The sequence below is a fragment of the Protopterus annectens genome, chromosome 12.part0 (genome assembly GCF_019279795.1).
Source record: "Protopterus annectens isolate FY-2018-M chromosome 12.part0, PAN1.0, whole genome shotgun sequence".
In the NCBI taxonomy this organism is placed as follows: domain Eukaryota; kingdom Metazoa; phylum Chordata; order Ceratodontiformes; family Protopteridae; genus Protopterus; species Protopterus annectens.
The window spans coordinates 601,162,069-601,178,786 of record NC_056746.1 but is presented as its reverse complement, the minus strand read 5'-3'; the positions used below and the strand labels follow the sequence as shown (position 1 = coordinate 601,178,786).

Sequence of the window (16,718 nt, the reverse complement as noted above, 5' to 3'; positions counted from 1 at the left end):
AGGTGTGGGGGATTGACTCCTACATGGGTGCAGGTGGGGTTTACTCCCTGCAAAAAGAACTCCTGTGTTTACAGTCCTTTTCTTTTCTTTTTTTTTTTTTTTTTTTTTTTGGCTTATAGTCACTCTGCATTTCAAGTGTTGACATTTACATGGGGAGTCATGATACATGCTAAGGAAACAATTATTAACAAATTAAAATGCAACATCCACTTTTACAAAGGTTTCAGTGGAGACCAGTTTACCCTATTGAGATCAGTATCCATAACTAAGAAGCTGAAAGCTAAACAGCATGTCTGTTTACAGTAATTTAGGATTACTTACTGTAGTAAGTTGTGTAAATGCCTGTGTAGTTTGACTATTGCAGTTTTGTAGTGCTGCTGTAACTTTCAGTGATAGGTCTCCATTAATGGCTTCCGTGTTCACTTGGTTCAGAACAAAACATAATGAGGTATCTGGAATGCTAGAAAAAAAAGTTAAATAATAAATACAGACAGAGATATAATACATATGTAAATTAAATATTATTAAGAATGACCATTTAGTTTTGTGATGCCAAAAACTTTTGCTCAGTTTTTATACATGGAAAGTAGCAGAAAGATGCATTTGAACTATAAATGTAAAACAAAAGGATGCCAGCTCACCAAAGTTGAATACATGCATTATATACAGCTTTCCTTTATAGTAATCTGCCTACTGCAAATATACATACCACACTCATACTTGTTGTATTGCATTTGCCATCATTGTTGAGTATGTGCAACCAAGCCAGACAATATCCATTAATGTTTAATTTTATATTGAACAATTTCTAATATTTCACAGTTTGAAATCATAGCAAACAATCAATACTTCTGCTGGGCTCACAGAGTTTAAAAGCAATACTCCATAACAAAACAATCCAAAAATGAAACAGTAGACCCAAATCAACTCACTAAGAACAAAACCACTTCAGGATGATTGATAAGAAGAACCAGCATATGAAATTGAGAACTTTCATTCATTACTATTTTAAGAACTTTATTAGAATAACTTTTAAAGAAGTTCTTAAAATAATAAAGAATGAAAGCATTCATTTTCATATGCTGGTTGTCCTTAGTCATCCTGAAATGGTTTTGTTCTTAATACTCTGTAACAATTGAATTGATTAATCCCATGTGCGTGCTGTATGTATATGCAAAGAGAAAGAAAACTTTAGTCATGCTTTAGCTATGATAAAATATTATTAAAAACTACTACAAAACAATATGCTATCTAAAAAATATAGTAACTGGACATGCCAAACCACAAACTCTTCATGGCACTAAGTAGTGGTACTTACAAGTCAATAGATCCAGTAACAGCAATTTGTTTTTCAATCAACTTCGCAAAGTATGATTTCATATCTTCAGCCAATGAAAGCTTGGCTATGAGCTTTAAGTCATTAGGATCTACTGTAAACTCCTGAAGCTGTACAAATCAAAATGTTAAGAATTACCAACAAAACACTAGGTATGCTAATAAATTATAAACTAATATAACATTGTATTGTACTTTCTGTTTATACTTTCTAATAGTCATTTTGTGGTGCAATGACATAGTAACCTTTCTTGTTTAATCCTGCCATTCTTTAGTTATAGGCATCATTCAAACTGACATCAGCTTCACTTGGACAAGATCATTTTGTCTGATTATATGAAACAGAACTCGACCCTCCTCCAAGTCACGCATATAGATATATAGAGTATTTCAAGCACGTAGCATGCTTAGAAAAGTTCTACAGATTAAAATTCCAACCAAAGACCATTGGTAGTAAGCATATTAATTGGATGAATAAAATATATTTTAGAAAGATAGCAATTTTTAAAGCTAATTATTTGCCATCCAACCACTAGACCTGGTTTAAGTGACTAGAGAATGGAGAAATTCATCTTGGTGAGACTATTGAACGGTAAACATCTTTGGCTTACCAAACAGTCACTTAATCTGTAGCATGTACAATCTCCTGATAATAGTCCATGGATTCATATTTTTTTTAACTAACCATTACGACAGAATGGGAATAGACATGTACCTAACTAAATGTTATTGCTCCTATGTGCAATGACATTAAGTTTACATGAATATCTAGTCACTTTATCCTCATTCTGTGAAACATGAATAAATTCCTAATCATATTGCATTTCACCAATCATACTGCTACAGTTGTGAGTCCCAGGGAGGGGGTTGCAAAAACAGCAATTAACCCAACACATTCCAGCAAGAATTTAAAGTAATGCAAATGCTATTTTATAAATGAAAGTTCATCATTTCTGATATACCAATATTATGCAACAGTTTCTACTATCTCTTTATCAGATTGTTTTTGGAAATTTGTGTAGGAAAATTTAACTTGATTGATTTCTCCATACTTAAAAAAACCCTCAGGGTTAGACCATGATGGATAGCTACTGAATTACCTCAAACCATCCTTGGTTGATAAGGTTCTTAAGATAGTAGAATATTTACAAGTTGAATCCTATTTGAGAATGACATAGCACTGATACAGCCCTTTCTAGGGTCTTTAATTATTTCTTTATAGAAGGACCAATGATATTACTGGATTCTGGTCCTCTGAGACTTCTCATTGTCATTTGACATGGTGGACCATTCTAACTTACTTGGCTGAATGGAACCATTCAGTGTAATCAGTGAGATAGCCTTGGAGTGACGTGCCTCCTTCCTGTGTAAACAAATGTGAAGTGTTCACTAGAGTTAATTCCTCTTCCTCTTGACTGTGATATACTGCAGAGTCCATGCTCAGCCAATTTCTGTTCCCTTTTATGCATGCTTCTTCTTGGAGATATTTGCATTTTGCAATATCTTCACAGCTAGCCCTCTCCCTTCCCCTCAGGAGGCTATCAGCTGTGAAAATTTAAGATAAGGACTTGTAAGGCTCTCAATAATAATCTGTCTAAGCACAGAGACCTCCAAAGCAGAAACGCAAGCAACCTCCATCCCCCAACACAACGCAAATGACACATAGCCCGCAGACTCAGTGTGCCACTCAACCACAGCCAATAAGGCAAAACAATGTACCCAACACACTAGTCATAGGTGACTCTATAGTCAGGCACACTGATGGCCCACTCACCAGGCTAAACAAGGAGAAAGTTACTGTCAGCTGCCTGTCAGGTGCCAGGATCCGCCACATAACCCATGCACTCAGGTCACTCCACTACAAGTAGAAATATGACTCTGTCATTGTCTATGTTGGTGTGAATGACCTAAGACGTACCTCCCTGGACTACATGAAAAGAGACATAGAAGAGCTTTCCGATCTTGTAGTCCAGGCAGGTATGACCCCAACCCTGAGTAGCATTCTGCCATCACCCAGAATAATACCGCAGTACAAGGACAAAATGATTGACTTCAACAATTGGCTAAGCTTCTGGTGTCATTCTAAGGGGATCCAGTATCTGTCTGCTTGGGATGACATGGTTGAAAGACTACGATGCTTTGCCACAGATGGCTTGCACCTGTCACCCCTGGGATTCCAGATACTGGCTAAGGCTCTTGCTGTCCCTATAGTACTTTGTTTAGGCAAGGTTCAAATAACAAATTCACCACCATAACAGGAACAGGCAAGCAAAAACTGAGGGTAATGCTACTCAATGCTAGAAGTCTAAATCTCAAAATGCACTCACTCGAGGCACTCCTTAAAATGGAGAACATCGATATCTGTGCAGTGACTGAGACCTGGTTCAAGGCTCCAGAGAGCACCCCTGCACTACCAGGCTATAACTCATACCACACTTTTCGGCCATGTAACCTGGATCGAAACACCAAAGGCGAAGGTGTGTCCATATTCGTTAAGGATATCCACACCTCCAGGCTAGTTGCTCAGCATAATGCATCCGAGGTTATCCAAGTGCAACTAACTCTGGGCAAAACTGCAATCCAAATTGTAGCTTGCTACAGATCCCCCACCATGCCCCAGGATTCCCACTCCTCTTTTCTTGATGGACTGGAAAATATTAGGGTTCAACCAAACACCCTAATAATGGGCGACTTCAACTACCCCACCATTAACTGGGAAAACTACTTGTGTACCAACTCTTTAGCTCAATGCTTTCTGGAATTCATAAACTCCAATGCCCTGGATCAACTTATCCACACCCCCACCAGGGGCAACAGTATCCAAGACCTAGTCATTACCAACATGAATTCCACACCTGAAGTCAACTCCTTGTTGGTCCGATCCAACCATAAGCTAATCACCCTTGATATCCACATCCTGCCCCCACCCCCAATTAAGGAAACCATGGTAAAAAATTTCTCCAAAGCCAACTTCATGCTTCTTAAGACAGAAGTGGTGAATTTCATGACACCCATGCAGATGGACAATACAGTTACAACTGCTGAATCCTACACAAATGCACTCTATAAGCACTTACATGAGTGCATGGATCATGCTATCCCAAACAGAACCAAGACACTATCCTCCAAAAAAAGGAAGCCAATCTGGTGGTCCCCTGCCATAAACAAACTGTACAACAGAAGGAAGAAACTGTTGCAAAAGAGAGTATAATCCCATGAGTGGAGGAGTTCCCTGGTCAGCCTCAGTAAGAAGCTGAGATCCCTTATAAGATCCTCCAAAGCTAGCTACGAAAACAAAATCGCCACTAATTCTAAGGACAACCACAAAGCATTCTATAGCTATGTCAAGAATCTTGATGGCAACAGCCAGATCTGCTCTAAGTTACAGCACAACGGAACCAAAATTACAGAACCAACTGGTATTGCCAACATCCTGGCAGATAGGTTCAGTGCTAACTTTACCACCCCCCACCCCCTAAAGGGCCCATAACTATACAGGAAAAATGCAGAGTCCCTGTAATCACAACTACACAGGTAAAAGCTGCACTCTCTAAAGTCAAAAACACAGCATCCATGGGACCGGACAACATCCCAAGTTGCGTTTTACAAGAACTTCAGAATGAACTGGCTCCCCACTTAAGCACCATGTTCAATAATAGCCTCGCATCAGGCTTTGTGCCCTCTGAATGGCACACAGCAACAGTTATCCCACTCCATAAAGGGGGAGCCACCACTGATCCCAGGAACTATTGACCTATTAGCCTGGTCTGCAAGGCCATGGAACGTATCATCATGGAACTCATAAACAAAGACATTGGTAACCTCCAAACTCTGGATCCCACCCAGTTCGGGTTTGTGAAAGGCAGATCATGCCACCTGAACCTGATAGACTTCTTTGAGGCAGTCACCAGAGCCGTAGATGAGGGTAAGGTGGTTCACACAGCCTATCTTGACCACGCCAAGGCTTTTGACACCATCCCCCATTATGGAATTATAGCTAAACTCACTAAACTATGTATAAATCCCTACGTCACAAGATGGGTTGCCAACTGGCTCACTGACAGAACCCACACTGTAAAAGTTGCAGACTCCAAATCTGACCTCAAAGCAGTGACAAGTGGAGTACAACAGGGTTCCGTCCTGGGACCTCTCCTGTTTGGTATCTACTTCTCTGAAGTACAGGCTAACACAGAAGGCCTCTGGCTAATGAAGTTCGCAGATGACTGCAAACTAGGAGCCATAGTCAAGTCCCCAAATGATGTGGACATCCTACAGAAGGGCCTTGCTGAGACAGATGCCTGGTGTCAGAGCCATGGCCTCAAGCTCAATGCCAAAAAGTGTAGTATCATCCACTTTGGTAAAAACTCTGTACCCATGAGCTACCACATAGGCAGCAATCTACTTAACCCCGAATGTGTGATAAGAGACCTTGGGTCCCAGGTGGACAGTAGTCTCTCCTTTGATAGTCACATCACCACAGTCGTTAGGAAGTACTTCTACATGGCACACCTCATCATAAAAGGGTTCTCATCCAGGAAAAAAGAGGTCATTGTTCCCCTCTACTTGACACTCATTAGACCCATTATAGAGTACAACGCCCCTTTTGGAATGTACCTCACAAGACATCTGCAGCAGCTGGAAAGGCCACAGAAGTACCTCACAAAGAGGATTACTGGCCTCAAACAAATGCCCTACACTGACCGCCTCAAAAAACTGTAGCATATCGCCTACTCCTAGGTGATCTCTGCCTAACATATAAAGCTATGTCAAACCCAGAGCTGTTGGACATGCTACACCTAAAGAAATCCCAATCCTTCCGAGCTACACGGTCTAGGGACCTAAACCTTGTCACCACAATAAACTGGACATGCTGGAGGGATAGATTCCTGCCCCAGAGACTTCCCATACTCTGGAGCAGGCTACCCATCTATGTCAAGCAAAGTTCTTCATTAGCACTCTTCAAGAAAAATCTTGATGAGTGGATGGGAAATTGGAAACACACCCTGGGGATCACTTCTGTGTCCCTGCTCGACAGTGGTACAGGAAAATAACTTTCTTGGGTGGCTTAAGCCAGGGAACCTTGTTGGCTAGGCTTCTATAGACCTTTGGGCCGATAGCCTACTACCTACCTATGAACCTATGAACCTATAATGCATGCATACCTTGAAGGTTGATAACTGGCTTAAACACAATGCCTCCAAGCTGGTGACTGTGCCAATACATGCCACTGTCAGGACTCTTTACTGCCAGTAGTGTCTCCTAACATCATCTACAGTGGAGACAAACTGCAATTCATGTATAAGGTGAATGATCTGGGGTAATTATTGATGTCAAGATGATGTTAAACAACCAGATTGCAATTATTATTGAATCCTTTGGTTTGTATCTTAAAAAAATTACTCTTATGAAACACCTAATTCCATCAACATATTTCCCAACTGTTATACACATCCTAGTCTCTTTCCTTCTGGATTTTGTAATGCTCTATACCTTGAGCTTCCAGACTGAACCTGATAACCTGCAGCCTGTGCAAAATTCTTCAGTCTAGATACTTAAAGTCTCCATGTGCCTTCCAAATGTAAGAGTTCTGCAGAGACTGAACTGGTGTCTCATCAGAAAATGTATCACCTAAGAAGTTATTCTCCTCATTCATCTAACTTACAAGGTTTGGGTCCCCTTAACTACAGGAACTGTTAATCTGGTTCTGGGCATCCCATTCCTGGTGTACAGACTAAACAGGGTTGCTAGTGGTTCTAGGGACATGGGTCAAGTCTTGTGAGGTTTGTGTATTTGCATATCAAAGCCTGTGTTTCTAGAACTTATTCCTTGTTTGGCTGAGACAATTTTTAGTGTAAGGGGCCTCGAGCAATCTTTGAAAACTTAGCTATTTGAATTAGCTTATGACTAACCCCGATTTCATTATTTTTTCAGGTGTTGGTAATCCAATGTTCCATATTTTATATAATTTTTCTTATTTATTTTATTTACATTTAACTGTGATTTTAAATTATCTGTACTACTATGTCATTGCTATTTTTTAAGTTTTATTTAAGAATACAACTTGTAACCCGAAGGACTTTAGCATTTGTCAAGATATTGTGGGAGGGGGTGAAATTCATAAAGGTTACTTCAAAGTGTACACTATAAGTAACCTTGAATGAATAGACAGCAAAAGCACCATGGTAGGGCTGCTCTTGAATTTAGAAAAGTTACCCCAAGGTGTACACTGCTCTTTATTATTGCCCCATGCTTCGTTAAGTTCTTGCAAATTTATATTTGTTACATCAGTAACATTGTCCATCTACCTGAACCTTTGATACCCCCTTCTTCTTTCACAATCAGTCTTTCTCAGCATCAGCATCTTTTCTAGTGACTCTGTCTTCACATTATGGGGGCAAATTATTTCAGTTTTTGTTTTACTAACAAGTAAAAGGAATGCAAAGGCAAATACTCTAGCCCATAGAATGTAGAGGTCACCTCCAAGAAAACTCAATTACATATTCTATATTTGATTTACTGTTTCAGCCAAACATGAAATGGTCACTGAACAGACAACAAAGGCCCAATTTGTTTTTTACTGTTGTTGAGAAAGTGGTATATTAAGCCTGAGTTTCTATTATGTTTTTCCAAGCAAAATTCAAGGAACATGCTTTAAATCTCATATGTAATCCATTAAAAAGGGGTATACATTGACTGAACACATTACTGTGTATTTTTTTTCAGTAAAATCAATTTATTCAAAATTATATTCAATAAAATATTGGTTTTCTGTGGTGGCAGAGCTTACTTTTACACTCTGTACTCCCCTAAATATTATAACCAGCTAAGATGTCTCTATATGTCTTGTTGTTCATAATTGTTCAGGTAAAAGGTCTTCTACATGCAACTATATAAAAATGTCTCGGATGGTAATTACAAATTTAACTTTCAGGGCTTGTGTAATTGTTAATTGGAAAATGTGGTATACGGCCTCCAATATCACAGCATATCTTTTCTTCTGAAGTGATTAAATGAAAAGAAAATCGCCACTGATTCTAAAGACAACCACAAAGCATTCTATAGCTATGTCAAGAATCTGAATGGCAACACTCAGATCTGCTCTGAGTTACAGCACAATGGCACTAAATATACAGACCCAACTGATTTTGCCAACATCCTGGCAGATAGGTTCAGTGCTAACTTTACCCCCCTCTCACCCCCTAAAGAGCCCATCTCTATACCGGAAGAATGCAAAGTTCCTGTAATCATGGCTGCACAGGTAAAAACCACACTCTCCAAAGCCAAGAACACAGCATCCATGGGACCAGACAACATCCCAGGCTGCGTTATACATGAACTACAGAACGAACTGGCACCCCACCTAAGTACCATATTCAATCATAGCCTCACCTCAGGCTTTGTGCCTGCTGAATGGCGCACAGCAATGGTTATCCCACTTCACAAGGGGGGAGCCACCACGGACCCCAGGAACTACCACCCCATTAGCCTGACGAGCCTGGTCTGCAAGGCCATGGAACGTATCATCATGGAACTTATAAACAAAGACATTGGTAATCTCCTAACTCTGGATCCCACCCAGTTTGGGTTTGTAAAAGGCAGATCATGTCTCCTAAACCTGATAGACTTCTTTGAAGCAGTCACCAAAGCCGTAGACAAGGGTAAGGTGGTTCACACAGCCTATCTAGATCATGCCAAGGCTTTTGACACCATCCCCCACTCTGGAATTATAGATAAACTTACTAAACTAGGTATAACTCCCTATGTCACTAGATGGGTTGCCAACTGGCTCACTGACAGAACCCACACTGTGAAAGTAGCAGACTCCAAATCCGACTTCAGACCAGTGACAAGTGGAGTACCAAAGGCTTCAGTCCTGGGTCCTCTCCTGTTTGGTATCTACTTCTCTGAAGTACAGGCTAACACAGAAGGTCTTTGGCTAATGAAGTTCGCAGATGACTGCAAACTAGGAGCCATAATCGAAACTCCTAATGATGTGGACATCCTACAAAAGGGCCTCACTGAGACAGGTGCCTGGTGTCAAACCATGGCCTCAAGCTCAATGCCAAAAAGTGCATTGTCATCCCCTTTTGTAAAAACTCTGTACCCATGAACTACAACATAGGCAGTAGTATACTTAACACCAAAAGTGTGATAAGAGACCTTGGGACACAGGTGGACAGTAGTCTTTCCTTTGATAATCACATCACCACAGTAGTCAGGAAATCCTTCTATGTGGCACACCTCATCACAAAAAGTTTCTCATCCGGAAAAAAGAGGTAATTGTTCCCCTCTACTCATCACTCATTAGACCCATTATAGAATACAATGGCCCTTTTGGTATGTACCTCACAAGACATCTCCAACAACTGGAAAGGCCGCAGAAATACCTCACAAAGAGGATTACCAGCCTGAAACAGATGCCCTACGCTGACCGTCTCAAAAAACTCCAGCTTTACTCCGTCACATATCTCAGAGGTGATCTCTGCCTAACATACAAAGCTATGTCGAACCCAGAGCTGTTGGACATGCTCCACTTAAAGAAATCCCAATCCCTCTGAGCTACACGCTCTAGGGACCTAAACCCTGTCACCACAATAAACAAAACATGCTGGAGGGATAGATTCCTGTCCCAGAGACTTCCCATACTCTGGAATAAACTACCTATCTATATCAAACAAAGCTCCTCATTAGCACTCTTCAAGAAGAATCTTGATGATTGGATGAGAAATAGGAAATTCACCCCAGGGATCACTTCTGTGGCTCTGCTTGACAGTGGCACAGGAAAATAATTTTCTTGGGTGGCAAAAGTCAGGGTACCTTTTTGCCTGGGCTTGTATAGGCCCCAGGGCCAATAGCCTAGTACCTACCTATGAACCTATGAACCTATGAACAACAATGGGATTCTATTATTAAATGCTCAAGTTCCCTGTCCTTTTTCTCCCTATTTACGTTCCCTGCTCTGAATAAATAACAACACAGCAGTTAAAATATTTTAAATTGACTGTTTCTCTCCACTAGAACAGTACCTGCACTGTAGTGGTTTCACTTTCAAAAAACTTTTATCCCACCCTGGAAAAGTCTGCAATTCATTGATGTCATCAAGGCCACTGAATACAGATAGTTTTCTAGTCAATTTCTTCCACAAACTGACATCATCATGACCGTCCTAAAAACCCACCCATGCTGTGATGTCACAGCTCCCTGTTCCTTTCCCTACTCATACAGAAAGTAAAGGCTAGAACAAGGAAACAGTACATGAGTCAAGTCTCCTGCTGTGAGCTGTCAATCACAGCAGGTAACAGCTCAAATTACCCTTAGCACACTGACAGCTAGGGAAGTTAGGTGTGAAGGGGAATGGGAGATGAATCAGTTTATGCATTGTCAAATCAATGCAGTGACAGGAGCTTTAGGAAGAAAGAGGCCTGCATGGTGTAACTTTCTGCAGACAAGCGCTGCATTGTGGTATACCTAGAGGCAGACTAAATCAGAATTACTTCAAGATGCCAGACCCCATGTGGTCAGACTCAGAAATTACATATAAAAATATTTAAAAACCTGTAAATAGACCCATACTGGTGTTCAAATGTAGGAAACACCAAACCATGATGAAATAAACATGTTTTCTGAGTCTGTGGATGCAGTTCTCCTCTAAGCATGCTTTCAAAATGTGACTAGCAATGCTGAATCTGCTCATGTTACAGCTTCATATGTCTTCCAGGAATAGTACAGACTCGCTAATAATTATGTTTCGTGGACTGGTGAGCACAGAGTTTAGGCTGAGGAAGTCTGACTCAGTTTGAATACCAGGCAAACTGATTGAGATATAAAGCAGAAAACTATTCCCAGTTCAATGAACAACATTAGACAACTTTATAAAAACACACAAAAATGGCAAAACTCGCACACAAGCTTTCACCCGAAACAAGTGCTATAAATAGGTCATTTAACATAGGTATTTTTTTTCTTATCGTAATTAATATAATATTATAAAATTAGATTGTTCAGAAAATCCATAATTTTACTTATCCAGAAAACGTCATTAATAAATGCAGGTGCAAAACATAAGTACAATAAGTGCATGCAGATGGTATATGATGCCAGATGATAGCTGACCAAAAAAAACAATTACAGTAATATTGAAGTACAGTTGTATAAGTACGTGACATATCAAAAATCAACAATATATCATGAATTGTTGAACAGGACAGTTACTCAGAAAGCACATGTGTAATGAAGTTAAATACATACCATCTGTTCATTGGAGCTGAATGAAATTATATCAGTTACTGTAGAAAAGGCTAGGTATTGTCCCAAATAGTTCTCAAACCAGGCTGTTGAATTTAAATTTGTAACATTTGCATTGTAACACTTGGGTTTATTTCCTGTTTCAAATAAGAGTAAATATTAATTTAGTGGTGGATCTGAACAGTGCAGTATAAAGACTACTGTATGCTAGATTTGCCATACTTTTAACATATTTAAAGAACATAAACAGAGTATCTGCTATCCCTTTGTTGACTTGTTAAAGTAAATGTTTAATATAATGGGTTAAAGATGGTAATTCTTCAAATACTAATTGGCATTATATGATATAGAATGGATTTGAATACATGCAACTTTCTATACCTTAAAATTAACATCAATATATATTTGAGAGCCATAACTGTGAAACATTTTATTGGTATTTCTAAAACTAAAAAGCTTTACATTTTCTCAGTGCATTGCTTTTAACAACCTCATTATATATATTCCTTCATTCTAATCTTTATACTTTCATCTGTTTTTGGAATTTAAGAATCATAAGAGGATATGCAATTTGTTGATAATACCACTGCAACCCCAAGCCATCTCATAGTAGCTGTACTTTATTTTTGCCATACTGCCTTACTGTGCTTGTAAAATGACATCTATATCTTTATGCAAAGACTAGGTAAGAAACTGAAGTAGGACAACCATCTTGGTTATGGAGTTAAATATATGCAAGTTGTTAATGCTACTATTATAACTTCACTGCCTCCAGTAATATCTGTGTTACATCATCTATCATAATGCCTTATTCCACGTACAAAATGGCAATTGTATCTTTGGCTGAAACCTAAACTAATTTACATAAGAGAATCTTATGTTAAAGATTATGTGTCCTCTAATATATAGTTGTTGTTGTTGTTCTTTTGGCTTTTCCAGGTTAGGGGTCGCCACAGCAGAACTCCGATCCGCTAATGATTGGCAGTAAATCTTTGTGGTGCCGAGGTGCCAGCTCGACGTCCAACCTTCAATGAAGGTACACCCTACGCATGTCTTTCGAACGCCACTCGACCGCGGGGATGACATGCAGACTACACACAGAAGGCGCTCCGGCCAAGAATCAAACGGGAGAACCTCTTGCTGTGAGGTGACAATGCTAACACTGCACCACCATGGCTACCTCCTTCAATATATATAGTATAGGATTTGAAATATGGCAGTTGTCTGGGTGCATATATCTATCTATATATCTATATCTCTATTTATATATATCTGGGTGCAGGGCAGCTGATCAAATGATTGGCTATTTTGACATCTGTTTTGACGACACCATATGGTCTACACAAACAGATGTTCGGCAGGTGTGTGACACTAACAATCCCTGGGTAGGGGTAGGGTGATATTACCTTTCTCTGGGGATTCTCCAAACTCGCAGTTAGTATATGTAATAAGCAGGGGTGTGGAGGGTGTTTGGGAGCTTGCCCCCTGCAAAACCACTTGTGCTTGGTTTACTCAACTCTGGGGTAATTACCAGAGCATGCATAGAATATATCACTATTTGTTGTTTTGACATTATAACAATATTCTAGATATCTGAAAAGCTGGCTATTTGATCAGCTTCCTTACATTCATGTGTATATATATATATATATATATATATATATATATATATATATATATGTATGTATATACATGTGTGTGTACACAAAGAGTATTAGCAATAACATATGGGAAGCATCTGCTCAGTGTGCAGCCTACCATGTGAAATGGCATGATTTTTTATTTTGCTGACATTTTTTGGGGGCGGGAATCTCTTTTTATGTGTGCACTGAAATTATTTTACATAGCCTGTTAGTCAATCACATTACTTGATTTTCTAAGCCTGTTTCATAAGAATATGCCTGTTTGAGTGTTTGCACAATGTTGTGTGTGTGCGCGCACGTGTGTGCATGTGCGTGTGTGTGTGTGTTTATTTAAATCCAAAAAACATAGGCAGTTTTCAGTCAGTGTCCTCCTTTCAAGCCCTTTTTCTTCCTCTGTCTTTCAAGCACCTATCTTGCTCTACATATATTAGTTCTGTCTAGATTAAGAATTGTTAACATTCTTCAGTACGTAATGTGCAATGTACCATGCCATGAATTTAAGTAAGTAAACATTAATTTTCTGCTCAGTTTCTTCTGAATCTAAACTTTATACTAGCCTGACTTATCCTTTCTTGACAAAGGCATGTTACTAATATGTAACAGGAATATTCATATTTATCCATCCATCATCCATTATTTACCCACCCAGACTTCTTTAGAATGACATGTTGGTTTGTGTTAGTCTTTCAAACATTTTTCTCAGATTATTCTATCATGAAGTAATTTACATGTTCTGAATCACCTCTTTCTCTAACAGGATAAAATTTCTCAGTTATAATAATAAGAACAAATACATTGAAAGCACTTGCCTGTATTTAACAGATATGTCCTGATAACACTGTAGATGTCCTGCTGCGTCACAGTTACAAAGTCATTGTAATGGGCATTGAAGGTCAAAACTCTAAGAAAAGACAATAGTGATCAGTAACATGTTTAGAAATTTAATATTGTCTCCTTTACTTAGAACTAAATTATTTTTTATCAACTAGCATCACTAAAATATTCATACAATATGTGAAGCTCTGCTATATTGCTATGGCTTCATCACTGGAATACCACAGTGTACAACAATGGACTGATGCATATCTCTAAGGTATGGAGACATTGGCTAGCACAAGAACATTGCACCTTGTATGCATATGGAAATGATGAATGCCAGGTAAACATAGTCACAAAGCTTTAGCACTGCCCCCAGCAAATATTCTATGATGCATCACTCTGCTTGCTAATCTGCCCATTCTAGTGGCTAAAACCAGTTAGTGAGGTCCAGCTTATACCTCTCAACTGTCCCTGACTTTGATTCAAATTTGAGTTCAGTTCCCCTTTATCCTTCCTAAAACTGGTGACATTTGGAGAAAAGGTTGTGACTTACACTTAATAAATAATAGCAATAATTAGGGTTATAGACTTTTTTTACTTCAGAAACCGTATATTAATTCATATTCTCTTATCCTGTCAATGGCTCAGGTTAACAGTACTAATGTTTTAAAAATATTCCTGGTTATTTCAGGATTTATCTTTGATTCTGTTGTGATTTGTTTTGATTCATTTAGAGCAATGACTTTGTATATTTTTTTCAGTCTGTTTTACAACTGGAGACATGGGGTACAATACCCAGACTCAAGCTCATTAATGAAGGCAGAAATCAATTTTGTAAAACTGATGAACTTCATTGCATTGAGGTACTATATCACTTTGTACATTGGCAGAAGAGGAATGTGTCCAAGGAGTGCTGACATTTCCATTTGTTCTAACTGTGATTCTAAGGGGCGAATATTTCTATACAATCTAATTTTTTGGGATGTAAGTTTGCAAATTGTTCTGCTTCACTTTCTTGAAGTCCTTACTCTGTAAAACTCATTTTGCCTTTATTGTGTGATTGGAGGTGGGTAGGAGGGTTAAATATGCCAAAGTGAGTTCCTAAAGGTTATATAATTAGGCTAAGTCTGATTTCACTCATTTTCTGCAAGTTATTAAAGTTGCACTTGACAGCTAGTCTATGACTTCTGTTAAATACAAAGAGCACTGCTTCATGCAGTTTAATTTTATAGAAGTCATTAATATTCAGTCTTAAATGTAGATGTATTACCCTACAATGCATTCTGAAAATGCCAAAATTAGATGACCCAATTACCTGTGTGCAACACAAAACATGTAGCGTACTTACATTTCTTTAAATAGTAGACAGCTGGTATTAATAACCTCTGTAACATTCAGCTGATCTGTGGTGACAAACGAAAAATATGGCCACAGACGATTGTTAAGCCATGTATGTGATTCTAATTCGCTCAGAGAAGACATGCTTTTCACAAAGGTGGTCCATACACCTCTAAAAACAGCTTGCTTTGTTTCATTGTTTAATTTTACCTTTAAATAAAAGAATGAGTAGTTAGTATTTCCAAACAAATAAACAGACAAATCAGGCAGGATTTAAAACATTACTGAAACGGTTACATGTTAAAAGATTGAATGGTTGAAATATCGAACTGCATATGGTCGAGACCATATGCTCGATATTTCAAAAGATTGATCTTTTAACATGGTTTAAAAAAAAAAAGAAATGAAGTAGAACACTGTAATGCAGGGGGGCAAGCCCCCTGCACCCCCCATGTGGGGGGCTGCATCCCCCACACCCCCCCTACTTAAATATACCAACTCCGAGATCAAGCTACACTGAGAATACAGCGTGGAACAGGAAGCTTTCCTATTGCCTGCTGTAGCACTATCTCGGAGTTGGAATATTTAAGTAGGGGGGTGTGTGGGTGCGGGGGGGGGGCTTGCCCCCCCTGCATTACAGTGTTCTACTTCATTTCTGTTTTTTTTAAGCCATGTTAAAAGATCGATCTTTTGAAATATCGAGCATATTACCACTAACTCATACATATTATTATTCCTATGATATTTGGAAAGAATGCACTAGGCCATACCTCCTAAGTGTTTGCTTCCTAATATGTTATTTCTCATTATTTTTGTGCAATGCTTCCTAATATCTTATTATTTCTCAGTACTTTCATGCAATATTCCTTTTAGTCTGTATTATCTATTAATTTCATCACTAGTCTGTATTAATTCTAGTTTTGCTTATTATTTGAAATTGTTTTTCTTGTATCTTTAACTTTTGTATAATAGTATAATTTATATAACTACTATGTATAACCTACTGTAACCTATTTAGTTTTGGAGTTCTTCTCCCCAGGACTCCATTGAAAACGGGTTCATTTTGGCCCAATGGACTATCCTGGTAAACTAACTGCAAATAAATAAAAAAAAAATAAATAAATAAAAATAAAATAAATATGGTCTCGACCATATGCAGTTCGATATTTCAACCGTTCCATCTTTTAACATGTAAACATTTTAAGAAGCAATGTTTGTGATTATTGCCACAGTGAGAAAAAATGTGACAATAATAAGTTCAGTTGGATTATTTTGTTAAGAGGCAGTACAGTTAAAAATAGAATAACAAATGCATATAGTATTTATTAATGAATATTT

At 38.5% G+C, this 16,718-nt stretch overlaps 2 protein-coding genes across 2 annotated transcripts in view; both read right to left on the bottom strand.

The window, feature by feature from the left end:
• The window catches only part of LOC122816738 (mucin-4-like), a 544,109-nt gene extending 532,398 nt beyond the window's left edge, over positions 1-11,711 (bottom strand). Inside the window, exons 1-3 of the mRNA XM_044089732.1 lie at positions 11,584-11,711; positions 1,319-1,446; positions 322-460 (exon numbers count right to left, since the gene is read on the bottom strand). Of these exons, the coding sequence (XP_043945667.1) occupies positions 322-460; positions 1,319-1,446; positions 11,584-11,586 (270 nt within the window). The 5' untranslated portion in view covers positions 11,587-11,711. The remainder of the gene's footprint in view (positions 1-321; positions 461-1,318; positions 1,447-11,583) is intronic.
• A 2,236-nt stretch (positions 11,712-13,947) lies between these two features.
• The window catches only part of LOC122816195, a 248,364-nt gene continuing 245,593 nt past the window's right edge, over positions 13,948-16,718 (bottom strand). Inside the window, exons 19-21 of the mRNA XM_044088945.1 lie at positions 15,391-15,590; positions 14,033-14,124; positions 13,948-13,973 (exon numbers count right to left, since the gene is read on the bottom strand). Coding sequence (XP_043944880.1) covers positions 13,948-13,973; positions 14,033-14,124; positions 15,391-15,590 — 318 coding nt within the window. The remainder of the gene's footprint in view (positions 13,974-14,032; positions 14,125-15,390; positions 15,591-16,718) is intronic.